We start from the raw sequence: 23,534 nt of genomic DNA, 5'->3' as shown, positions 1-23,534 counted from the left end.
GGGGGGGCAAGCAATGAGCTGTTGTGTTATACTATTAATTCACTTAACTAGGAATCTATTACATTCCTCATGTCTTTTTCACAGAAAAAGTAGTTGTACTCTCCCCATCCATGCATATGCAGTTGGACTTAACTGATGTGTAGAAGAACTTTCCCACTTGTTCCCATTAACTTTAAATTGTTGAGAAATAGATTTTGACTCAATCTAAGGACAAACTTTCTAAAAAGTAGAATTTTGCCAAAGTGGCATATATTGTCTTATTGGTGGGGAAAGATGGAGAGGAAGTAAGTTACCAAGCAGTGGATACACAAGTGGTAGATAGATGTCTACTTATCATTGATGAAAATAGATGGAATTCTAGCTCAGGTATGGGTTGGACATAATGACCTCTGAGTTCCTGGAGAATCTACAATTCCAAATTCCTATTATTTCCTTACCTGGAGCAAGAGGAAACTTATTGTATGTTGTGATTGATTTGTGATTGATTTGTGATTGATTTCCAAGATCTTAGAAGTGCCTCCCATAGAAAATAATAGAAAAATCTACTTGTTTCCAACTGCTGTATTACTCATTGATCATGATTCATTTTTAGTTGTTTTCTTTTTTTTTAATCTGGAGTTATAACTTGGCAGGTGGTAAATCTATACAAGATTAAAAGGATATGAACAAGACCTTCATCATGGCTATAGATTGCAGCATGAAGTTGATCTTCCAAATACAATAACTTTTCACTTATGGCTTCACATTTTTCTCTCAGTTCTAGAGAAATAATGTAAGACTCCTGTCAAAAGAAAAAAAGAGAAAGGTCATTTATTCATTATATATTACATTAGAGGAAGTACCTACTGAAAATGTTTCACTGTCTGGCACATTATGGGAGACTTTCCAACAGAATCAACTTTTACACCTCATCTAGATCTTATATTCAGTCAGCCAGTCTCTCACTAAACATTTATTAAGGGCCTACTATGTGCCAGGCTAAGTGCTGAGCATTCAAAAACAGGTAAAAGAGAATTCTTGCTTTGACGGAATTCATAATGTGATGAGGAAGACCACATGCAAACAACTATATAGAAATAAGTTATATTGGGATAAATTGAAGATGATCAACAGAGGGAAGGCACTAGATTAATAAATCCATAGGACGTCAGAGCTAAATAGGAACTTAGAGATAATCTAGACTTAAATCTTAATTCTTTTTCATAGTCATAATATTCTTATCCACATATTTTTCTACATGAATTTCAAGATTCTATCCAATTCTTTGAACTAACCTGTTAGTATTTTGATTGGTATTGCATTAAATTTTTAAGTAAGTTTGTGAAATTTTGATATTTTTAATAAATATGCTTGAACTAACTCTATTCAGTTCTTCCTCAATTTCTGTCAAATTTTGAAGTTGGCTTTTGTATGTCTTGATAAGGGGATGTCCAAATAATTGACATAATCATTTTCATAAAGGACATTTCTCTTAGTAATTGGTGTGTGGACTGTTGGCTGTGGCACACAGAAATGCAGATGCTTTTTGTACATTTGTTCCTCCTTTTCCATCTAATGGCATGATCAGACCTATGCTTTAAGAAACTCCTTGAAGAATGGATTGAAAGGAGCAGTGGGTGAAAGATGAGGCAGGGAGACTAATTAGAAAGCTAATACAGATGTGGCTCCAGCAGAGAGGTAATGAGGGCCTGAACCAGAGTGGTGGCTGTGGGAAGGAAGACTGGGAAGTGACTTACAGTAGATATTGTGGAAGTAGATTCAACAAGATGCCAACTGATTAGATGTGTGGGGCAAGAATAAGAGTGAAAAGTTAAGGATGACTTCAAGACTGTGCAAATGCATGACTAACAGGAGTAGTAGCCATGTGAGAAATAAGGACATTTGGAAGAAGGATAAGTTTTAGGGAAAATACAGGTTTGTTTTGTTTTTTAGTGAGGCAATTGGGGTTAAGTGACTTGCCCAAGGTCACACAGCTAGTACGTGTCAAGTGTTAGGTCTGAGGCCAGATTTGAACTCAGGTCCTCCTGACTTCAGGGCTGGTGCTCTATCCACTATGTCACCTAGCTGCCCCTAGGAAATACAGTTTTTCTTTGGATATGTTGAGTTTGAGCTATCTTTAGGGCATGCAGTTCAAAAGGTCCAGCTGATATTGTAGGACTGGAGCTCAAGAGGCAGTTTAAGGCTGGGTCTATAGGTCTAGGAATCATCTGCAAAGAGATGATGATTAGACCCATGGGAGCTGATGAGGTAGCCAAGAGGAAGTATAGAGAAAAAAGAGAAAAGGACCTTGAAGAGAACCTTGAAGCATATTCATAGTTAGGGACAGTAAGAGGGAACAATCAGCCAGAAAAGGAGATTGAGGAGAAGTCTGATAGGTAATAGGAGGAGTAAGAGAGAACAGTATCACAAACGTGGAGAAGAAAATATATAGGACCAGAGGGGAGTTAGCAGTCAAATGCTCACAGAGGTCAAAAAATTAAGATTGAGAAAATAACATCATATTTGGCATTTCAAAGATCATTGGTAATCAGAAATAATTTCAGTTCAGGGTTGAGGCTGGAATAAAGTTCACAAGGGATTGAGAACTAAAGGAGAAGAGAGTCAATTGAGACAATGAGAGTACACCAATTTTTCTAGGAATCTGGCTACAAAAGGGAGGAGAGATATGGAATAATAGCTTGAATGGATAGTAGAGTACGATGAGGATTTTTTTTAAGGATGAGAGTAGGGACTAGGCAAAGAGCCAATAGTTATAGAGAGATGGGAATTTAGGGAAGGTTCAGAGGATAGGTGAAGGGTACATGCAGGATGATTGGCCTTGGTGAGGAGAATCCTCATCAAAGGTTGAAGTAAAGAAGGAAAGAGTTGGGGATGACACCAATGTGTTGGTTATATAGAGAACTTGTGATGAATAGCCTGTATTTTCTTAGTAAAGTATGAGATAAGATCTTCTGTTGAAAGGTAGGGGGAGGGAGGGATGTACAAAGGCTTGAGGGGAGAAGAAAGTTTGGAAAAGCCTCTGATAGACTAGCAATAGAAAATTAACTAGAGAGGAGTAGAAGCATTGCCTTGTGTTGAAGTGAGGACTCAGCCGAAATTCAGTAACATAAATTACTAGTGAACCAAGTTAGCATAGTTGTATAACTTCTGCTGCAGCACATGAGTAACATCAGAAGACATGGATGGTTGGAGGAATCCAAGTTTGAACTATGATTTGTCAAGGAAAAAATGATCATGGGACAAAGGGAAGAGGCATTTGAGAGTAGAGGACAGTGTAACAATGAAGTGATTGACCATAGGGATAAGATTTGGAAGGAAGGAAAATGAAGCTAGGGATGATAGCCTGGAAGAGTATTGAGGTGTGGCAGAAGGACTAGAGTTCCAAGTGGGGACATAGAATTAATTTGGAAGAAGGGAAGCACAAGGAGAGGTGGAATGATGGCAGACTATGGCTAGATAAATCTCAGGATTCTTGATTATGGAAGTGGAACACTTGTGAAATCAAAAGAATGTGGACATTTCTGTGTATGCCTGTCATTGGGTGAAGGAGTAGAACCTAGGAGCCGAGGAGATTGAGAGAACAGTGACAGAGCCTGAATTAGGGTAGTGGCCACCTGAGTAGAAGAAGAAGACAGATGCAAAAAATGGTCCTAGAAGTAGGCAGCTAGATGGAGCAGCAAATAGAGTGGAGTTTAAATGCTAATGATTAAGTGGAATTGAAAAGTCATGACAACTAATTGTACAATTGGGCTGAGGGAGAATAAAAGGGCACTGGAAAGTTAAGTAGGAGTCGGACTATGAAGGCTTAAAAAGTTCCGCTGAAGATCCTGCATTTTATCCTAATGGGAACAAAGAGTCACTAAAGATCTTTAATCAAAGGAGCGAGGATGGACAGAAGGAAGAGTAAAGAATAAATCAGAAATTGCAAATCTGGGTGGCAAGAAGGATGGTGATGACCTTGACAGAAATAGGGAAACTTAAGAGAGGAAGTTAACGAGTTCTATTTTGGACACGTTGAGTTTGAGATGCCACTTCGACATTTCAGCAAAGATGTCTAACAAGAAGTTGGTAAGGTGGTACTTGAGTTCAAAATAGAGATTAGGACTAGATTTGGGAACCATCTAAGGAGAGATAATCATTCTGCCTATATAGTTTTGCTGCTAATCATACATGACATTCCATCTCTGTTTCTGTGTCTTTTTTTTTTTTTTGCAAAGCAATGGGGGTTATGTGACTTGCCCAGGATTACACAGCTAGTAAGTGTCAAATGTCTGAGGCCAGATTTGAACTCAGGTCCTCCCAACTCCAGGACTGATGCTCTATCCACTTCACCATCTAGCTGCCCCTGTGTGTCTTTTTACTGGCTGTCCCCACTGTCTGGTATGTGTTCATTCTTTAAATCCACCTCTTGGAAACCCTAGATTCCTTTAAAATTCTGCTTAAAAACCATCTCCTTCATAAGGCATTTCCTGTTGTCTCCCCTCACCCCCAGTGTCCAGGACCTCCCATTGAAATTGCCTTGTACTTACTTTGTACATACTTACTTTTGTACATGTTCTCTCTCCCTAATCTCCCCCCTCCCCATCTTATATTAATGTATGTAAGATTCTTAGGGACAGGGAATGATTTTGTCTTTTTGTGCATCCTCGGTGTTTAGCACAGTGTCTAGTGCACAATATTAGATTGAGGGAGCATAAGCAGTTCTAAGGGCCAAGCCATGTGCTTTGTTTCCATTGGCCAAGGCACATGATTAAAAAAAGGTTTTTTTTTAATCACAAATTTATAATTATGCCTTGATGTAACATCAAACCTGTAGCTTCAACATGCCAAATTATTTCTTCCAATGTGTCTGATAACTTTTCAGGTATCTCCAAGGTCAAGAATAATCTTTTCACCAGAAGCTAGAAAGAAACTCAGCAGGAACAACAAAATGCATTCAATACCATCCAATACCCAAACTCATTTTTATAAAGATAATATTACTTAGTTCTTATGCAGGTGAATGTTCTCTTTGAGGGAATGTTGGTCAGATTAGCAATAGCATCAATAGAAAATATCTGAGTGATTTGGTTACTAAAGCCCCGTGACTGTGAACAAATTGGTAATCAAATCGCTAAGATGGTTTTTCAATCCATCTGTTATATAGCTAAATATTTTGAAAGAATGGAAGAGGAAGGGTCAGGGGACATACAGTCATACAGAGCTTCTTATGTGTCAAGCATTTTACAAATATTATTTCTTTTGATCCTCCCAACAACTCTATGAGGTAGGTGCCATTATTATTTTCTCCATTTTAAAGTTGAAGAAACTAAAGCTGAGGTTCAGTGATTTACCCAGGTTTACACAGCTAGTAAGTGTCTAAAGCTGGATTTCAACTCAGATGTTTCTGACTCTAGGCCCAATGCTCTCTCCACTGAGCCACCTCGCCAAAGTCATTAGACACTATGACTCTAATGAGCTCCCAAGAGAATGGCAGGATTTCAAAGTGAACAAGTTGTAGAAACCTAGACCAAACAAATAAACAAGAAATGCTAAACCATCCATATTTGTTGTTCCAAAGAAATTCTTCAAAATTAGAGTTACTTCATGAAAGCTCCAAACCAGTTCCAAATGCCAGTTTTCCAAGACACTACTTATCTGAGACGGAAAAAAAAAATTTACATAGAGCCATAAGCTTAAACTTGTATTTACTTTCCCCTCCTAGTTCACATACCAAAAGAAACAAATACATTGGCTCTTGAGAGTAGTTTGCTTTGATGGGTAAAAGCTACATATATGTATACACACACACATATAACTATTTCTTTTTCATTTTCCCACTAAGCTTCAGAAAAATAGCCTGTATTTTCTAGTCAAGAAGATGAAAGAATGAAATGTTCAAAGGGACCTGGATTCTTCATATACCCCTTAAAAAGAATTATATCATAGTACAGAACAGTGTCTAAAAATCCTAACAAGAAAATAAAAATTGACTCATTAAAATTAGTAGAATGACAATACAATTTTTAAAGGCAGAGAACAACTGAATTAACTATAGTTCCAGAAGTAACACAGATAGTAAAAGAAATAGTGCAAGGTTACCGTAAGAGATATTCTCAAATGGATAAAGTATGACAAACTACATTTTTTGACTTTTAAAGTCCTTCATATCCTGGCTCCAGACTATCTTTCCAGTCTCAGTGTACATTACTCACATTTTGTGATCCAGACAAACCAAGTCAATCTCTTCCACAAACATGGCATTCCAACTCCTATCTCTGTGCCCTTGCACTGAATTTTCCTTGTTCATGGACTGCACTTCCTACCTCACGAAATCTCTCTTTCTTTAAGACGTAATGTAGCTCAGGTTGCATCCTGGACCATCTCCAATCATCCTGATTGTTATCTGGGCACTGGACCCAGATGGCTCTGGAGTAAGGCTAGTGACTTTGTACAGCCCTCTCTGAATCAAATCAAAGCCAATTGCAAGTCATGTTATCATCTCCCCGATGTTATGGTCCTCTTCGAAAATAAAGGACAAACCATACAACCACACACAATGTAGCTCAAGTACCACCTTCTACATGAAGTCTTTCCTGATTCTTGCCATTGCTAGGACTTTCCCTCCCAAATATCAAACTACTTTGTATTTATGTCTATTTTTCTCTCTAAATATATTTTGCATATATATGTGCTTGTTGTCTCCTCCATTCTAATGTAAGTTCCTTGAGAGTAAGGATTGTATCATTCTTCATATTTATAGTCCTAGTTCTGGTACTTAGCAAACACTTAAGAAACACTTGTTGCTCTATTGACAAATTAAATATTTTAATAAATTAATAAATAATTAGCACTGGTAAGAAAATCACAACACCAACTTAGAGAAAAGAAAACTTCAAGAAAGTAAAAAAAAATGCATAAGAAAGTCGAATTAAAAAAGCTAAGAGGAAAAAAAAAGATGGAGGGGAAACAGTAACAAACATGTCCAATATGGGGAATAGAATAGAAAACCTGAAAAAAATGCTATAAGGATAATCAATAATCAACTTAGTACAACTTTATAGGCAACAAAGAACAAATTAAGGAAATGGAGACATGAAAAAATTATTGAATTATCCAAGAAACTAGATAAGATCCAGCGATAGACAAGAAGACAAGTCAAGACAAATCTCAGAATTATTGACATCACAGAAAATTTAGAAAAACAAGAATCTGGACATGATATTAAATGAAGGCAGTCATCAGAGAACTTCCCAGAATTAGTGAATCTTTGATATACAAACAGAATTCACATGATCCCCAATACAAAAGAATACCAGATTGTAATGACAAAGGTAAAATAATTCAAATTTCCAAGAGATAAAAATTATTTAACAAGGATCACTAAACAAGATTATAGCAGACTATGAAACCAAAATTAGAAGGAAAAGCAGAAAGATGGGACAGAATTTTTACTGCCAGTGTCTCTAATAAAGGCCTCATTTCTCAAATATAAAGAGAAGTGAATCAAATTTATAAGAATACAAGTCATTCCTCAATTGATAAATGATCAAAGGACATGAACAGGTAGTTTTTAGATGAAAAAAATTAAAGCTATTTATGGTCATATAAAAAATGCTCTAAATCACTATTGATTAGAGAAATGCAAATTAAAACAACTATGAGGTTGTTTTAATCACATCTATCAGATTAACTAATATGACAGAAAAGGAAAATGATAAAGATTGGAGGGAGTATAGGAAAATGGAAACACTAATGGACTGTTGGTGGAGTTGTGAATTGATTCAACCATTCTGGAGAGCAATTTGGAACTATGCCCAAAGGGCAATCAAACTGTGCATATCGTTGGTCCAGCAATACTACAATTAGGTATGTATCCCAAAGAGATCATAAAGAAAAAAAAAGGAAAAGGAGCTACGTGTATGGAAATATTTATGGCAGATCTTTTTTGTAGTAGCAAGGAATTAGAAACTGAAGGAATGCCCATCAGTTGGAGAATGGCTGAACAAGTTGTGGTATATAAATGCAATGAAATGCTATAGTGCTATAAGAAAAGACTTACATGAACTGATGCTGAGCAGAACCAGAAGACCATTATACACAGTAACAGCAACATTGTGGGATGATTAACTGTGATAGACTTAGTTCTTCTCAGCAATACAATGATCCAAAATAATTCCAAAAGACTCATGATGGAAAATGCTATGTGTATCCAGAGAAAGAAATATGGAGTCTGAATACAAATCTAAGCACACTATTTTTACCTTTTTTTTGCTGTTTTTTTTTTTTTGTTTTGTGGCTTTTCCCTTTTGTTCTGTTTCTTCTTTTACAACACAACTAATGTGGAAATATGTTTACTTGATTGTACATGTATAACCTATATCAGATTGCTTGCAGTCTTGGTGAGGGGGTTGGGAGGGAGCGAGGGAGAAAAAAAATTTGAAACTCAAAATTCTTATAAAAAATGAATGTTGAAAAGTATCTTTACATGTAATTGGAAAGAATCAAATACTATTTACCAAAAAGTGACTATAGCAGACTTTTTAAGCAAGACAGGTCTGATTGGAGAAATTTAAGTGCCACTGATGCAAAATTAAGATGCATATAACTTGAACCAAGAATTACCTACCTAACAAAACTTCATATGATGTTTTAATGCAGGGGACACACCATAGGATCAGATCATAGTTTTGGAGATTGGAGAAATCTTAGAGACAATTCAGTCTAGCATGCTGCCATGATACAGATGAGGAAACTGAGGCCCAGGGAGGTTAAGTGACTTGCCCAAGGTCACAAAGGCAAGAAGCATCAAAGGCAGGATTAGAACTCATGTCTTCTGACTACAAAGTCAATGTTCTATCTATTCAACTATGGACTTTGAAAATCAATTAGACTGAAAACTGTGCAGAGTGTCATATATGCTTAAAGTAAATTTTCTAATAGTTAAGCCTCTTAGCCAGAAAGAAAAATAATAATATTAATAATAATAACAATAGCTAACATTTATATAGCACTTACTATGTGCCAAACACTGTGCTAAGCACTTTACAATTATCTCATTGGATCCTCATAACCACCCTTGGGGAAAAGGTGCTATTAAACAACTCATCTTGCTCAAATTGAGAGTTACCAGGGACTTCAAAGACCATTTGATCTGACCCATAACTAAACACAAAACCCTTCTACAGTTTACCTGACAAGTAACCACCCAGCCTTTGATTGATAACCACTAATGGGAGGAATTACATTCCACTTTGAACTACCTCTAATTATTAAGGAGTTTACCTTTCATCAAGCCTAAATTTGCCTCTTTGCAACTTTCACTTTGTTCCTACAAGTTGATAAAAATGTGAGAACTCTGAGGGAAGAAAGGTCAGGAGAGGAAGGAGGTGGGAAGATGATCTGCAAAATTTCTTTGATAAAGGCAAAGTCCATATTAAAGAAATCTAAATAATTATCAAAATGCCAGAAATATATTATATGGAATACTTTTCTTATGTTTGGGTTAGTAACAGAAATAATAAGACTAAGGAAGTGTATTTTCCCCTACAAGGAAATGATTGAATAAAAGACAAACCTAGCAATTGTAAAGGTAAAGGTAAATGAACTAAGCTCATTAATAAAAACTAATAATAATAATATATTTCTCCTGACTAGAAAGGAGGGAATTTTAATCAAAGAAATGAGAGGAAATTACTAGAGACAAAATTGTAAGTTTGATTATATAATAATAAAACAGAAAACAGAAAAAGTTTTGGGTAGCAAAAACAAAATACCAATATAATTAAAAGGCAAGAAATAGATTGAGGAGTAGTAAATATACAAGCTAAATTGAATTTTATCAGATCCTCATCTCTAGGATTAAATATAAAACTCTCTGTTAGGCATTCAAAGTCATTCATAACTCCTACCCGCCCTACCCCCACAGACCCTTTCTAGTCTTCATATACTTTACAACTCCTAATGAACTCTAAAGATCCAATGATATTGGCCTCCTTGAGGTTCCTCTAGCAAGATACTCCAACTCCTGTCTCCCATGTGGAAAATCCTGTCTCTCCTCAACTCTTCCCCCTGGCTTCCTGAAGTTTTGTTGTTTAGTCATTTTTTTCAGTTGTGTCTGACTCTTTGTGATCACATTTGGAGTTTTCTGGGCAAAGATAATGGAGCAGTTTGCTATTTCCTTCTCCAGCTCATTTTTTAGATGAGAAACTGAGGCAAACAAGGTTAAGTGATTTGCCCAGGGTCACACAGCTAGTAAGCATCTGAAGCCAGATTTGAACTTAAGTCTTCCTGACTCCAAGCCCAGCATTTTATCCACTGAGCCACCTAGCTGTTCTGGCTTCCTTAAAGTCCCTGCTAAAATCCCAGCTTCTACAGGAAAGGCTTTCTGGGGTTCTAACCTTTTCCTCCTATCTCTGAATCCCTCAAAGTGGCTCCAACCCTAAAACAACCTGGATCTGGAGACCCAGTTAGGGCACCAACCTCAGGTTTAAGGGTTTACTTAAGCCCAATGTTATAATACCTTTTGGTGTCCAAGGACACATCCCCAAATCTACCCTAGAAAAGGTTTAAACTTTAAAGCTATTCTCAGAACTTCATAGCAGTCCCTTGGTACAACAGGAAGCCAGGACTGGGCAAGTCTGTGCACTTGTGATAGGAATCTAATAACCATCACAAAGATTCTCCCCTCAATACAAACACGTATGGACAATAACGCTTTTTGCTTGTTGCCAAGAGAAAAGATGACTAGCATAATATCCCCAAGAAACATAGCCATTAGTACTACAGGTATAAAAATGGAAGAGGTTTTGTATTTAATCCAGTAATTATCTTCTTGTTCCTCTTTCTGAGGCAAGGTGAGCCCCAAGTCTTCCACCAAGGCAATTTCTTCCTTTATGAAAGCAGAGAGGAGTTTGGGCCTGGTTTATAGTCTCATGATATATCCATAGTTAACATCATGGAGCACAGTACTTGACCTTGTCCTATATAACTTCTCTGGGACTCAGTTTCCTCATTTGCAAAATGAAGGGTTGAAATTGATGGTTAATAAGGTCCCTTCCAACTCCAAATCTATGATCCAGTGATCCTTCTCCCAGATCACCAGAGAATCTTCCAATCTCCCTCTTCACTCTTGTCCTCCATAGATTTTGTTGTTGTTGTCTCTTTAGCCCATTGTTTTACCCAATTTGTGACCATGTTAGGTAAGCACTCAATATACCTTTACATTTATTTATTCAGTTAGACCTCTTCCAGAGGTGGGAAGATTGAAGTGGCCAGGCACTGTGGTAGGCACTGAAGTTGCAAAAAGTCTCTGATCTCAAAGAGTTTCCATTCTACTCGAATACTTGGAACAACCAAAAGCTTGACATACCGATACAAAAGTGGATTTTTTAGGTAGAATGGATCATCTTGCTGGAAGTCCTGGAAGGTATTACTCTAGCAATGCTTATAAAAGGCTTTTTGGAATGAAGAAGAAGAACAAATTATTTTTGCAGTTAGAGTGACATTAAATAACTCTAAATTCAAACTAAATGATATTTCGTTGTCTTATTCCTGGTATTCTTTTCTTTCCAGTTTGGAGTAATAAGAGGAAAAGTAACTGGGCAAATATTCTTAGATAATTCAGTAAGGAAGGGGTTCTCATACATTTATTTTAAATACTGAAATTTCATTTTCTCTGACAGAGTCACTAGACTAATACGTCAATGGAATACCAACATATATTATGCTTGACAAAGTCTCTTATGCTACTATTCTGGATCAGATGGAAAGATGTACTGTATCCATACTACTCTGACCTAAGTCTCAAAGAAAATTTTGACCTACCTGTTTAGTAACACTGTGAGAAAAGAAAATAAGTTAGGCCTGGCGTGACCTCTTCTTGGAAAAAGACATGGTGGTTCTGAAAGATCACAAAAATCTTGAATACCACATTTTAAGAAACTGTAAAAGAAGATTTCCAAGGAATATGGGAACCCAAAGTCAGAGTTTAGATTGATAAAATCTATAGTCATCACCATAGCAGAACTCCAATGTAACACAATTAGAAACATGATTGCCAAGCTTCTAAGCTCCTAGGTCAGAGGAAAATGTACTGCAAGGAGCTAGAGCTATACCACATGCCAAAGAACACCAGTTAGCATTGCCACAAGCTACGATCAACTACAAGAAATGAAAGAAAAAACTTGGAATATAACATATGGCAGGGTAAAGGAAAATGGCTTATATACAATAATTATTTATTCAAAAAAGTTTAACATGATTGTTCAGGAGAAAAAAAAATTTTTTTTACCAGCATTGATTATTTTTAAGCATTCCAATTCAGAAAACTAGGATAGAACTATCTTTAAAAGGTATATTTCATGGTAAAAGAACTTTAAAAAGTTAAACAAGAATGAATAACTTAAAAAGGCCAAGTGTTCTGAAAGGGAGAGAAGAGATTATTGTCCCTTTGGAGTTCAATTAATTCTGAAAGTATTGAGGAAACCAGCTATAGTTTGAGTGTTCAAGAAACAAATAAAGAGTGAAGGATACTATAGAAAAGATGAAAGGAGAAACTAACTCTTTCTTGGATTTAGGGGACAATAAGAGAAGATTATTCAAGCTTAGAGGTGGAAGTGGTGGTAGGAGGGGCAGGGTTCTAACAAATCTCAATCTTTTTTCTATGCAAACAAGGGAAGGTTAAAAATAAATAAATGACCATTTTAGAATATTTCTACAAATAAAAGTCAAACTCATTGATCTCAAATTAAAGCACTAATCTTTTAAAGCAATAATAATAATAATAATAATAGTACCTGACATTTACATGAAAACACAAAGTTTTCAAAGGGCTTTACATAGACTGTATATGCAAATATGCAAAGCACTTTATATATTTTTACATATATTACATTTGAGTCTCACAATCACTCTGTGATACAGGTACCACAAGTATTATTATTCCCATTTCACAGATAAGGAAACGGAGACTAAGCTGCTAAAAGTCTCTAGGCTAATATATCAGATCCAGAATCTCTAAGATTGTCATAGACACTACAAACTGAAGTGTAAGACATAAACATTTTAGATGCTTTGAAGCCTTAATAGCTGGAACGGGCACTGTTTTCTAAAAGCAGCTCATCCTAAGCTAGGGCTTAGGCAGCAGCCAGATCTCTAGCTCTTGAAACTCAGTCTTCATTCTATTAACAGCTATCTAAAATTCTGACTCTATCTGCTAAACCCAGGTCTCCTAAAACCCTGGTTTTCTGGACTCTTTACTTCTCTGAATTTAATCTTTCCAAGGCCTGAATGCTCCTTATCTACTTAAAAGTTGCAATATGGAAGGTACAGCTAAGATGGCAGAGAAAAGGCAGGGACTCACCTGAGTTCTCCCCCAAGCCCCTCCAAATACCTTTATGTAATGACTCTAAACAAATTCTAGATTGGCAGAACACACAAAAAGACAGAATGAAACAATTTTCCAGCCCAAGACAACTTGGAAGGTCAGCAGGAAATATCTGTTGTACCAGGAGAGGAGCACACTCTAGCTCAGGCTGTGCCAGTGCAGACCAGGCCCCAGCAAACCAGGAACGGGCCTTAGGGTGACTGAATCAGTGGCATCAGTGGTGGTTTCCAGACCTCTCAGCCCACAGATGCCAAAGACAAGGAAGGAAAGGCCTGTCACACCTGGGTGAGAGTGGAGCATAGTCTCTACAGGCTGCACCAGCACAGCCACAGCCCCAGCAAACGAAGAGCAGGCCTTGGGAACCACTGAATCAGCAGCAGCTGCTGCTGCTTCTGGAGCTCTCAGCCCACAGGCAGTAACGGGATCAAACAAATGGTCAGAAGGAGATTATAGGGGTCTCTTTGCTAGAACTAGGGGCAGGATTCTGTTGCTTTCCCTTTACTTGGATCCCGGTCACAGTCCTGGGTGACAGCCCCAATGTGAGGAGGAGCACTAGCATAGCAGAGCTTATATCCACAGTAGAGCGGGGACCCTTTTCACAGTTCCAGAGCAGAAAAGAGTGCTTGTGGTCATGCACAGACCAGAGTAGAGGCCAGGAGAGTAGCAAACAACTCTTCTTAGGTCACACCACCTTGGAAGAACTGAAAACTTACAGGTCCCTAGAACTATCTCTGAAAACACCCCTGAAGCTTGGGACAGTGCCCCCTCCACCCTGGAAGTAGAGCCTTACCTTAACAAAGAGTTAAAAGTCAAGTAACAGGCTGGGAAAATGAGCAAATAACTGAAAATAATTCTGACCATAGACAATTACTATGGTGACAAGGAAGATTAAAACATATACTCAGAAGAAAATAACAAAGTCAAAGCTCCTACAACCAAAGCCTCCAAGAAAAATATGAATTGGCCTCAGGCCATAGAAGAGCTCAAAAAGGATTTTGAGAAACAAGCAAGAGAAGTAAAGGAAAAACTGGGAAGAGAAATGAGAGTCATACAAGAAAATCATGAAAAAAAGAGTCAACAGCTTGATAAAGGGGATGCAAAAAAAACAGTGAAGAAAATAATACCTTGGGGCAGCTAGGTGGCACATTGGATAGAGCACCAGCCCTCAAGTCAGGAAGACCTGAGTTCAAATCCGGCCTCAGACCAAACACTTGACACGTACTTGCTGTGTGACCTTGGGCAAGTCATTTAACCCTGATTGCCTCACCAAAAATAAATAAATAAACAAACAAACAAACAAAAACAAAAAAAAAAAGAAAAAAAAGAAAGTAATACATTAAAAAAGAGACTAGGCCAAATGGTGAAAGAGGTACAAAAAGCCAGTGAAGAAAAAAATACCTTAAAAAGTAGAATTGGCCAAATGCAAAAAGAAGTACAAAAATTCACTGAAAAAAAAAAACAAAACCAACAACTCCTTAAAAATAGAATTGGCCAAATAGAAAAGGAGTTACAAAAGCTCACTGAAGAAAATAATTGTTTAAAAATTAGAATTGAGCAAATGGAAGCTACTGACTTTATGAGAAATCAAGAAACAATAAAATAAAGTCAAAAGAATGAAAGAAAAATAGAAAACATGTTGGAAAAGATCAGTTGGAAAAACAACTGACCTGGAAAACAGACTCAGGAGAAATAATTTTAAAATTATTGGACTACCTGAAAGCCATTATCAAAAAAAGAACCTAGACATCATCTTTCAAGGAATTATCAAGAAAAACTGCCCTGATATGCTAGAATCAGAGGGTAAAATAAAAATTGAAAGAATCCACCAATCACCTCCTAAAAGAGATCCCAAAATGAAAACTCCTAGAATATTATAGCTAAATTCCAGAACTCCCAGGTCAAGGAAAAAATATTTCAAGCAGTCAGAAAGAAATCATTCAAGTATCATGGAACCCCAGTCAGGATAACACGAGATTTAGCAGCTTCTATGTTAAAGGATCAGAGGACTTGGAATATGATATTCCAGAGGGCAAAGGAGCTAGGATTACAATTAAGAATCCTCTACCCAGCAACTCTGATTATATTCCTTCAGGAGAGAAAATGGACATTCAATGAAATAGAAGACTTTCAAGCATTCTTGATGAAAAGACCAGAGCTGAATAGAAAATTTGACTTTGAAATACAAGACTCAAGAGAACATAAAAAGGTAAACAGGAAAGGAAAATAATAAGGGACTTAATAAAGTCAAACTGTTTACATTCCTACATGGGAAGATGATATTTGTAACTGATAGGAACTTTCTCATCATTAGTGCAGTTAGAAGGACTATATATAGACAGAGGTCACAGGTGAGTTGAATATGAAGGAATAATATCTACAAAATAAAATTAAAGTGTGAGAGAGGAATGTGCTGGGAGAAATAGAAAGGGAGAGGTAGAATGGGGTAAATTATCTTATATAAAAGAGTCAAGAAAAAGCTTTTACAGTGGAAAGGGAGAGGAGGGAGATGAGGGGGAGTGAAGGAACTTTAATTTCATTAGAATTAACTCAAATTGGGAATAACATACACACTCAATTGGGTATAGAAATCAACCTTATTCTAGAAGGGTAAGAAAGCACCAGAAAGTAGGAAGGAAAGGGGATAAGAGAAGGGGGTGTGGGTAATAGAAGGGAGGGCATATTGAGGGAGGGGATAGTCAGAAACAAAACACTTTTAAGGAGGTACAGAGTGAAAGGATAGAGAGAATAGAATAAACAGTTAGGGCAGTAGGAGGGAGGGAAATACAGTTAGTAATAGTAACTGTGAAAAAAATTTTGAAGCAAGTTTCTCTGATAAAGACCTCATTTCTCAAACATATAGAGAACTGAGTCAAATTTGTAAAATTACGAGCCATTTCACAAATGATAAATGATCAAAAGATATGAACAGTTGTCAGATGAAGTCATCAAAGCTATCTATAGCCATATAAAAATGCTCTAACTCACTATTGATTGGAGAAATGCAAATTAAAACAATTCTGAAGTACTACCTCATACCTATTAGATTGCTAATAGAAAAGAAAAGGAAAATGACAAATGGTGGAGGGGATGTGGGAAAAATGAGACATTAATGCGCTATTGGTGGAGTTGTGAACTGATTCAACCATTCTGTAGAATAATTTGGAACCATGCCCAAAAGGCTATAAAACCATGCATACCCTTTGATCTAGCAATACCACTACTAGGTCTGTATCCCAAAAAAAGATTAAAAAAAAGGAAAAGGACTTATGCGTACAAAACTATCTATAGCAGCTCTTTTCTGGATGCAAAGAATTGGAAATCAAGGGGATGCCCATCAATTGGGGAATGGCTGAACAAATTGTGGTATGTGATTATGATGGCATACTATTGTGTATAAGAAATGATGAACAGGATGCTCTCAGAAAAACCTGGAAAGAATTACATGAGCTGAAGCAAAGTGAAATGTACTGTGGTCAAAGTAATAGCAATATTGTAAGATGATCAGCTGTGAATGGCTTGGCTATTCTCCACATACAATAATCCAAGATGACTCTGAAGGACTTATGATGAAAAATGTTATCCATCCCCAGAAAAAGAACTAATTGTATCTGAATACAGATTGAGGCATACTTTTTTACTTTTCTTATTTTCCTGAGGTTTTAGGGGGTTGGTTTTTTTGTCTATGTTTTCTTTTACATGACTATTATACAAATGTTTTGCATGACTACTCATGCGTAACATATATCGAATTGCTTGCCTTCTTAATGGGGAGAAGGAGGGAGGAAGGGAGAGATTTTGGAACTCAAAGCTTTAAAAAACAAATGTCAAAAATTGTTTTTACGTGCAACTATGGAAAAATAAATAAAATACTAAATAAAAGAAAAAAAAGAAATATTAATCCTTTAAAAAAAGAGATGCAATATGGCATAATGGAGAGACTGAGGGAGCTGGAATCAGAGTAATCTGGGTTCAAATACTGAATCTGAATCTGTCTTACTGTGTTTTCTATTTTTTTTGTACACTTGTTTTGCTAAACATTTCCCAATTACATTTTGATCTGGTTTAGGCCACCCTTGGAGTGTTTCAGGACAAGTATTTGACACCTCTGATATTAGATCTTCACCCAAAGATACAGGAACCAATTCCTTAAAAAGGACAGAAGGACTTCCGATTCTAAATCATCTAACACTCTTATACTCTATGGAGTGGGGTCTTTTAAAATATCTTGTTCATTTTCCTATAGTCATTCATTTCCTATTTCTGGGGCTCTTGAAGGTGAATAAAAAAGATTGCTAGTCTCATTCATTTGTGAATATGAATGAAATTCAATGGGGGCATCATGATAAGAATTGAATGTGAAAGCATAAATTATTTTTGGGTTTTTTTTTCAAGACTAACATTACAGCAAATTAAAACAAATCTAAAGTATCACCACATGCCCATCAGATTGGCTAATAATACAGAAAAGTAAAATGATAAATGTTGGAGGGGACATGTTAAAACTGGGATACTAACACATTGTTGATAGATAAACTAATCCAACCATTTGGAGAGCAATTTGGAACTATACTATAAATCTATAAATCTGTGTGTATTCCCTTTGACCCAGTAATACCACTACTAGGTCTAAATATAGACTGAGGCATACTATTTTTCACTTTCTCTCTCTGTCTCTCTCTGTCTCCCTATCTGTCTCTGTCTCTGTCTCTTTGTCTCTCTGTCTCTCTGTCTCTCTGTCTCTCTGTCTCTGTCTCTCTCTCTGTCTCTCTCTCTTTTTTCAAGTTTTCTTCCACAAAATGAGAAATATGGAAATTTGTTTTCCATGACTGCACACGTATGACTTATATCAGATCTTTTACTGTCTCAGAGAAGAGAGAGGAAAGGGAAGGAGGGAAAGAAGTTGGAACTCAATATTTTAAAAAAGAATGTTAAAATTACTTTTACATGTAATTGAGTGAATAACAAAATATTATTTTAAAAAAGACTAACATTATAGAGAAACCAATGAGGCTTGTGCTGACAAGAAAGTTAAACAAACCCTAGCAATTTTGTTGCTGTCAAGTAAGCAAAATAAAGGCAAAAATTTTGAACAAAAGATCAAAGAAAGTGGCTAATGGTCCCATCAGCTTCCCTGTCCCCTTTTGTTTTAGGCTATATTGATTTGTGGGGTTACTGAGAGTTTTTATGGTGTCAGATGAGGGCACGTAACCTTCGTCCTACCTAATTCCTTTGTTGTTTTATTAGGTAGAGTCCCCAAAATGATTTCAGAAGTTTCAGAATGACAATCTGAGACTTGATAGGAGCTAAAAATAAGTTTTATGTCCAAGTGAGACTGATAGCTAGGGCCACAGATTTCAGGTGGTAGTGGGAGAAAAGCAGAAAAACGAACTTTTCAAAAAAACCTTTTCTGAGGGCTTCTGCTGGAATTACTCGGTGCCTGACTGGCAATTAATGCCATAACCCCTAGGTCAGGGGTGGCGAACCTGTGGCCCCAAGGCCACATGTGACCCTCTAGGTCCTCAAGTGCAGCCCTTTGACTGAATCCAAACTTCACAGAACAAATTCTCTTAATAAAAGGATTTGTTCTGTAAAACTTGGACTCAGTCACAAAGCTGCACCCAGGGACCTAGAAGGCCATATGTGGCCTCCAGGCCCAAGGTTCCCCACCCCTGCAGGCTATACCCTGAGATGAGGAGGACTAGAAGAGTTTAAACCTCTCCCTTTTAAGGAACATCTTCACCAGTAGCTATATCCCTCAACAGTAAATCACAGAGAACCATAGATGATGGTGTGAGGAAGCTGAGCACCAGCATGTGGCAACAGAGAAAAGTTGGGTGAACACCTTAGTTAGAGACCAGCAAGGATGCCGAGCTGCCATTATGTGACATCTAGCCACCTATGCATGCCAATGAGGGAGCAGAGACATGGTGCCAGGTGAGGAATGACAGAGAGGACGCCAGCAACTTTGTGGCATCAGAAGTAGGAGTTTTCTGGGTCACACATTTTCCTTGGCCACACACGACCTTTTGTGCTTGCTTTTTCAGGTATGTTACCTCGAAATGCTCCCTATGTTCAGGTGCCCTTTGAATGTCTTCCCTGGTCACATGGGCTCCCATATGGATACCACTCTATATATGACACCTGGTAGCAATTTTTCTCTGTCTATGGATAACTGCTCCACCACTGATGTGTGGCAATTTGTGGGATAATACAGAAAGTGTCTGATTTTATATTCTTGGGCTCAAAGATCACTGTAGACAGTGACTGCAGCCATGAAATTAAGACACTCACTCCTTGGGAGGAAAGTTATGGAAAAATCTAGACAGCATACTAAAAAGCAGGGACATCATCTTGCATGCAAAGGTCCATATAGTTAAGGCTATGTTTGTTTTTTTTTTCCAAGTAGCAATGTATGGCTGTGAGAGCTGGACTATAAGGAAAGCTGGGCACTGCAAAATCGATGCTTTTGAATTATGATGCTGGAGAAGACTTCTGAGAGTCCCTTGGACAGCAAGGAGATCAAATCAGTCAATACTTAAAGAAATAATTCAGGCCACTCATTGGAAGGACAGATACTAAAGCTAAAGCTTAAATATTTTGGCCACATAATGAAAAGATAGGACTCATTAGAAAAGATTTTGATGCTGGGAAAGGCTGAAAACAAAAGGAAAAGGAGACAGCAGAGGATGAGATGGAAAGACAGTGTCATGGAAGCAACAAATATGAGTTTGGACAGACTTCAGGAGACTGTGGAGGACAGAAAGGCCTGGCACTCTATGGTCCACAGGATCACAAAGAACTGAACACAACTGAAGGACTGAACAGCAGCACCCTGTGGGTATGGGGCTCTTTCCTTGTGATAACATTGTTTGATTGAATTTCTTTTGCTATGGACTAATGTGTCTTTTATGTCTTTCTATGGCTTAGTAAAAGAATGACATTGGTGAGGATTTCTAAACTACAGTTTTGAGTAGGTACTGACCCAAAGAGGGGCTTGGAGGTAGGGTAGCTTTCTAGAGGTCCACATGTGGGCATGGAAGGTGGGGGGGGGGGAGCAAATGTTCCAAAATTATATTGATTATAGCATATCTTCCTTCATGGGGTTGTTACATTTTTTAAGTATTATAAACACTATATTTATCTTCAGGCATGCCTCATTCAGAATTCATACATTTAGCCTTAATTTTATGTTGCTTTCCTTTCTTTCTTTTCATGTTCTTTCAATAGATTCTTTCCCATTTCATGGTATCTTTCAAAAATAAGAATTGGAATCCCCTCAAGAACAAAGCAGAAAAGACAATGATGACAACATGCTAACTTTTGTGTAGAAAGGAATAATGGGTATGCATGTGTATATATACATATACGTACATATATATGCATTTTGAAGGTAGATGCCTATATACATACATACATACACACATACATACTTTCCTTAACAGTACTTCCAATGATATACCTTTCTTTTGGTTGGCTTGCAAAATAGGTATATTTACAAAATTTCGTTGATAGTTTTATGTTTCCCGAGTTTAGAGTTGAAGAGATCTTGAGATGGAACAAGCATTAATTAAGCACCTGCCATGTGTCAGGCATTGTGTATTTTATGATCTCATTTGATCCTCACAACAACCTTAGGAGGTAGATGTTATTACTATACCCATTTCACAGATGAGGAAAATGAGGCAGGCAGAACTTGTTGTTTGTATGACTTGCCCAGGATCACACAGCTAATCAGGGTCTGAGGCAGGATTTGAACTCAGGTCTTCCTGACACCAGGTCCAGCACTCTACCATGCCACCTAGCTGCCTCATTTTATGAATGAGCAAACTGAGACCCAGACAAATGAACTGACTTCTTCAAGGCCATAAAAGTAGTAAGTAGGAAACAGAGGATTAGAACTCAGGTCCCCTGACTTCAAGTCCGGTGTTCTCTCCACTGTGACATTTCCATACTAGATCTCCACACCAGTGCAATTCAGTAGCGCCAAATCAGCTAGGCAATCTTTCAAATATAATTTGCCTAACTCAGCTCATGATCAAAACCTGTGGACTTGGACATTCAGCCAGAGATTTTTCAGCTGTGCTGAATTAAAGCTGATGTCAAATTTCTCTCTTGCCTGCCAAAAGTCAGACAGAGTGATTTAAATAGAAAATGGGATTTCCTTTGTTGGACAGCCTTTTCCCATTAGAATCCTTTTCAAAAAACATTTATCTGTAAAAGTTTATCCTCAGACCAACATGTACACATACACAGTCCATTGCCAGCCTGAACAAGTGCCTAAACCACATAGACTGTGGTGAATCACATGGTACCTCATCATATTATCAATGTAACAAGAGGTTTATCATCTAGTCAGAGTTCTTGTAACAAGAACTATGCTCTTGCCTAGGATTTTTCCTAAAGAAGGCCATGTTCTTACCACTTTGGTAAATATCAGTATTTAAAATTTTAAAACTACAGCCTATATTCAAAAGAGAAGGATAAAATGCAATTTATTGTGCTAAAAATAATTGTTTTAAGAAGGAGGTAATATTCAGTAAATGTTAGTGTTTCCAATGTGCATGTCTACAATAAGAACATTATAGATTTATGATTCTTCTCCTGAATAGGAAATGTTTGGATTGATTATTTGTGTTAAATGACCATTTTGATAAGAAGTGATAGAATAGAACGTGAGCTTCTTCAGGGCAGGACACAAAGCAGGCAAGCCTGTGGATTGATTGGCTGCTATAACTGATAGCTTCATCTGTGAAAAGTTTGCATGCCCAAAGGATCACATAAATATTCAAGAACTTACTGAAACAAGGAATATTCACATGCTATATCACAGGGATTAACAGAAATTTCATGAGTCTACAAATTTGGATGAGGGAAAAATACTCCTTTATTTTCAGTAAAATCTGGATGATATTTGGCATTTTCTTCAATTATTTAAAAATATTATTCTGGGAAGGGGTTCGTAGGCTTCACTGCACTGCCAAAGCAATCTATGATACCAAAGAAAAAAAGGTTAACAACCTCTGAGTAGCAGAAATTAAATAATTTGGGTATTATACCTAGATGAAAATGGTTCAAGAAGATTCAAATAACTTTAACACAGAAAAAGAAAATATCTGTGGAACACCAGCTCTGAAGAGACAGATGAAGCACATGAGGTAAGGCCTCCCAGTCTGACTACAAAATATTGCTTTGCTAATTTTAATCCTAATCACACAAAATCAACAGATATTTATTCCTGGTTCTATTATAAGGAAGGTTTCTCTAATATCTCAAAGATTTGTGATTTTATCACTGTGGATGCTTGTTCTAGCCAGACCTTTCCATTCCTTAGAATAGGTGAGAATAAAGGGATGATCATGTTCTGTAATATCAAACTGGCCTTACACTCACCCTTATAATGACTCACATCCCAAATCTTATTTTATTTAGTCATATGATAAAGCAGCTGTTGAGTGTGTAGAAAACTTAACATAATAGGAAATGGTTGGCTAGTTACCCATGAGAGCTTTCAACTACATTCACACACATGGATATTAGCACTATGAGTACCTTTTTCAATATATCAGATAACACACATACACACACACACACACACACACACACATATACACACACAAATACAAAGATTTCACTTGAGGCTTAGGATTTTCTGTTCCATTTTTAAGTCTCCTGGCCTTTATTGTAGTTTGAAGTAAACCAGATGTAATTACCTCCAACCATATGCTTCCCTGTTGCATAAAGGTAATTTTTTAAACATCAACATGGAAAAAAAATCCAGTCTTGAGTTTGTTTGTTCTTTTTTTTATAATTGCTGTGTGGTATAATTTTTAGAAGCATATTATTAAAAAATAACGTGATCTGTCCAGCACATTAAGTGCATTCAACTATGGATGCTTATGTGATTTTCCCCCCTAGTCCTTCATATTGTTGAGAAAACACTTAACTCAGATAAATGACCATCTGCACTAAATATCTTTAACAACCTGTTTAGATTGTATTTCAGAATAAATGTTAAACATCTCACAAGAGACTCTTATCATATCTGTGTAAATCCTCAAATGTATAGGCATAAAGATGTACAAATCATGCCTGTAAAGGGTTAATCTTCTCTCTCTCTCTCTCTCTCTCTCTCTCTCTCTCTCTCTCTCTCTCTCTCTCTCTCTCTCTC

At 37.0% G+C, this 23,534-nt stretch overlaps 1 protein-coding gene across 1 annotated transcript in view; it reads right to left on the bottom strand.

Moving 5' to 3' along the window:
- The window catches only part of LOC114049453 (disrupted in schizophrenia 1 protein-like), a 508,708-nt gene that overhangs the window by 20,462 nt on the left and 464,712 nt on the right, over positions 1-23,534 (bottom strand). Inside the window, exon 14 of the mRNA XM_027870705.1 lies at positions 664-781. Within this exon, the coding sequence (XP_027726506.1) occupies positions 664-781 (118 nt within the window). The remainder of the gene's footprint in view (positions 1-663; positions 782-23,534) is intronic.

This window comes from Vombatus ursinus, unplaced genomic scaffold (assembly GCF_900497805.2).
Source record: "Vombatus ursinus unplaced genomic scaffold, bare-nosed wombat genome assembly UNPS02014798.1, whole genome shotgun sequence".
Classification (NCBI taxonomy): Eukaryota; Metazoa; Chordata; class Mammalia; order Diprotodontia; family Vombatidae; genus Vombatus; species Vombatus ursinus.
The sequence above is the reverse complement of the archived record's forward strand: the minus strand, read 5'-3'. Positions and strand labels throughout refer to the sequence as shown.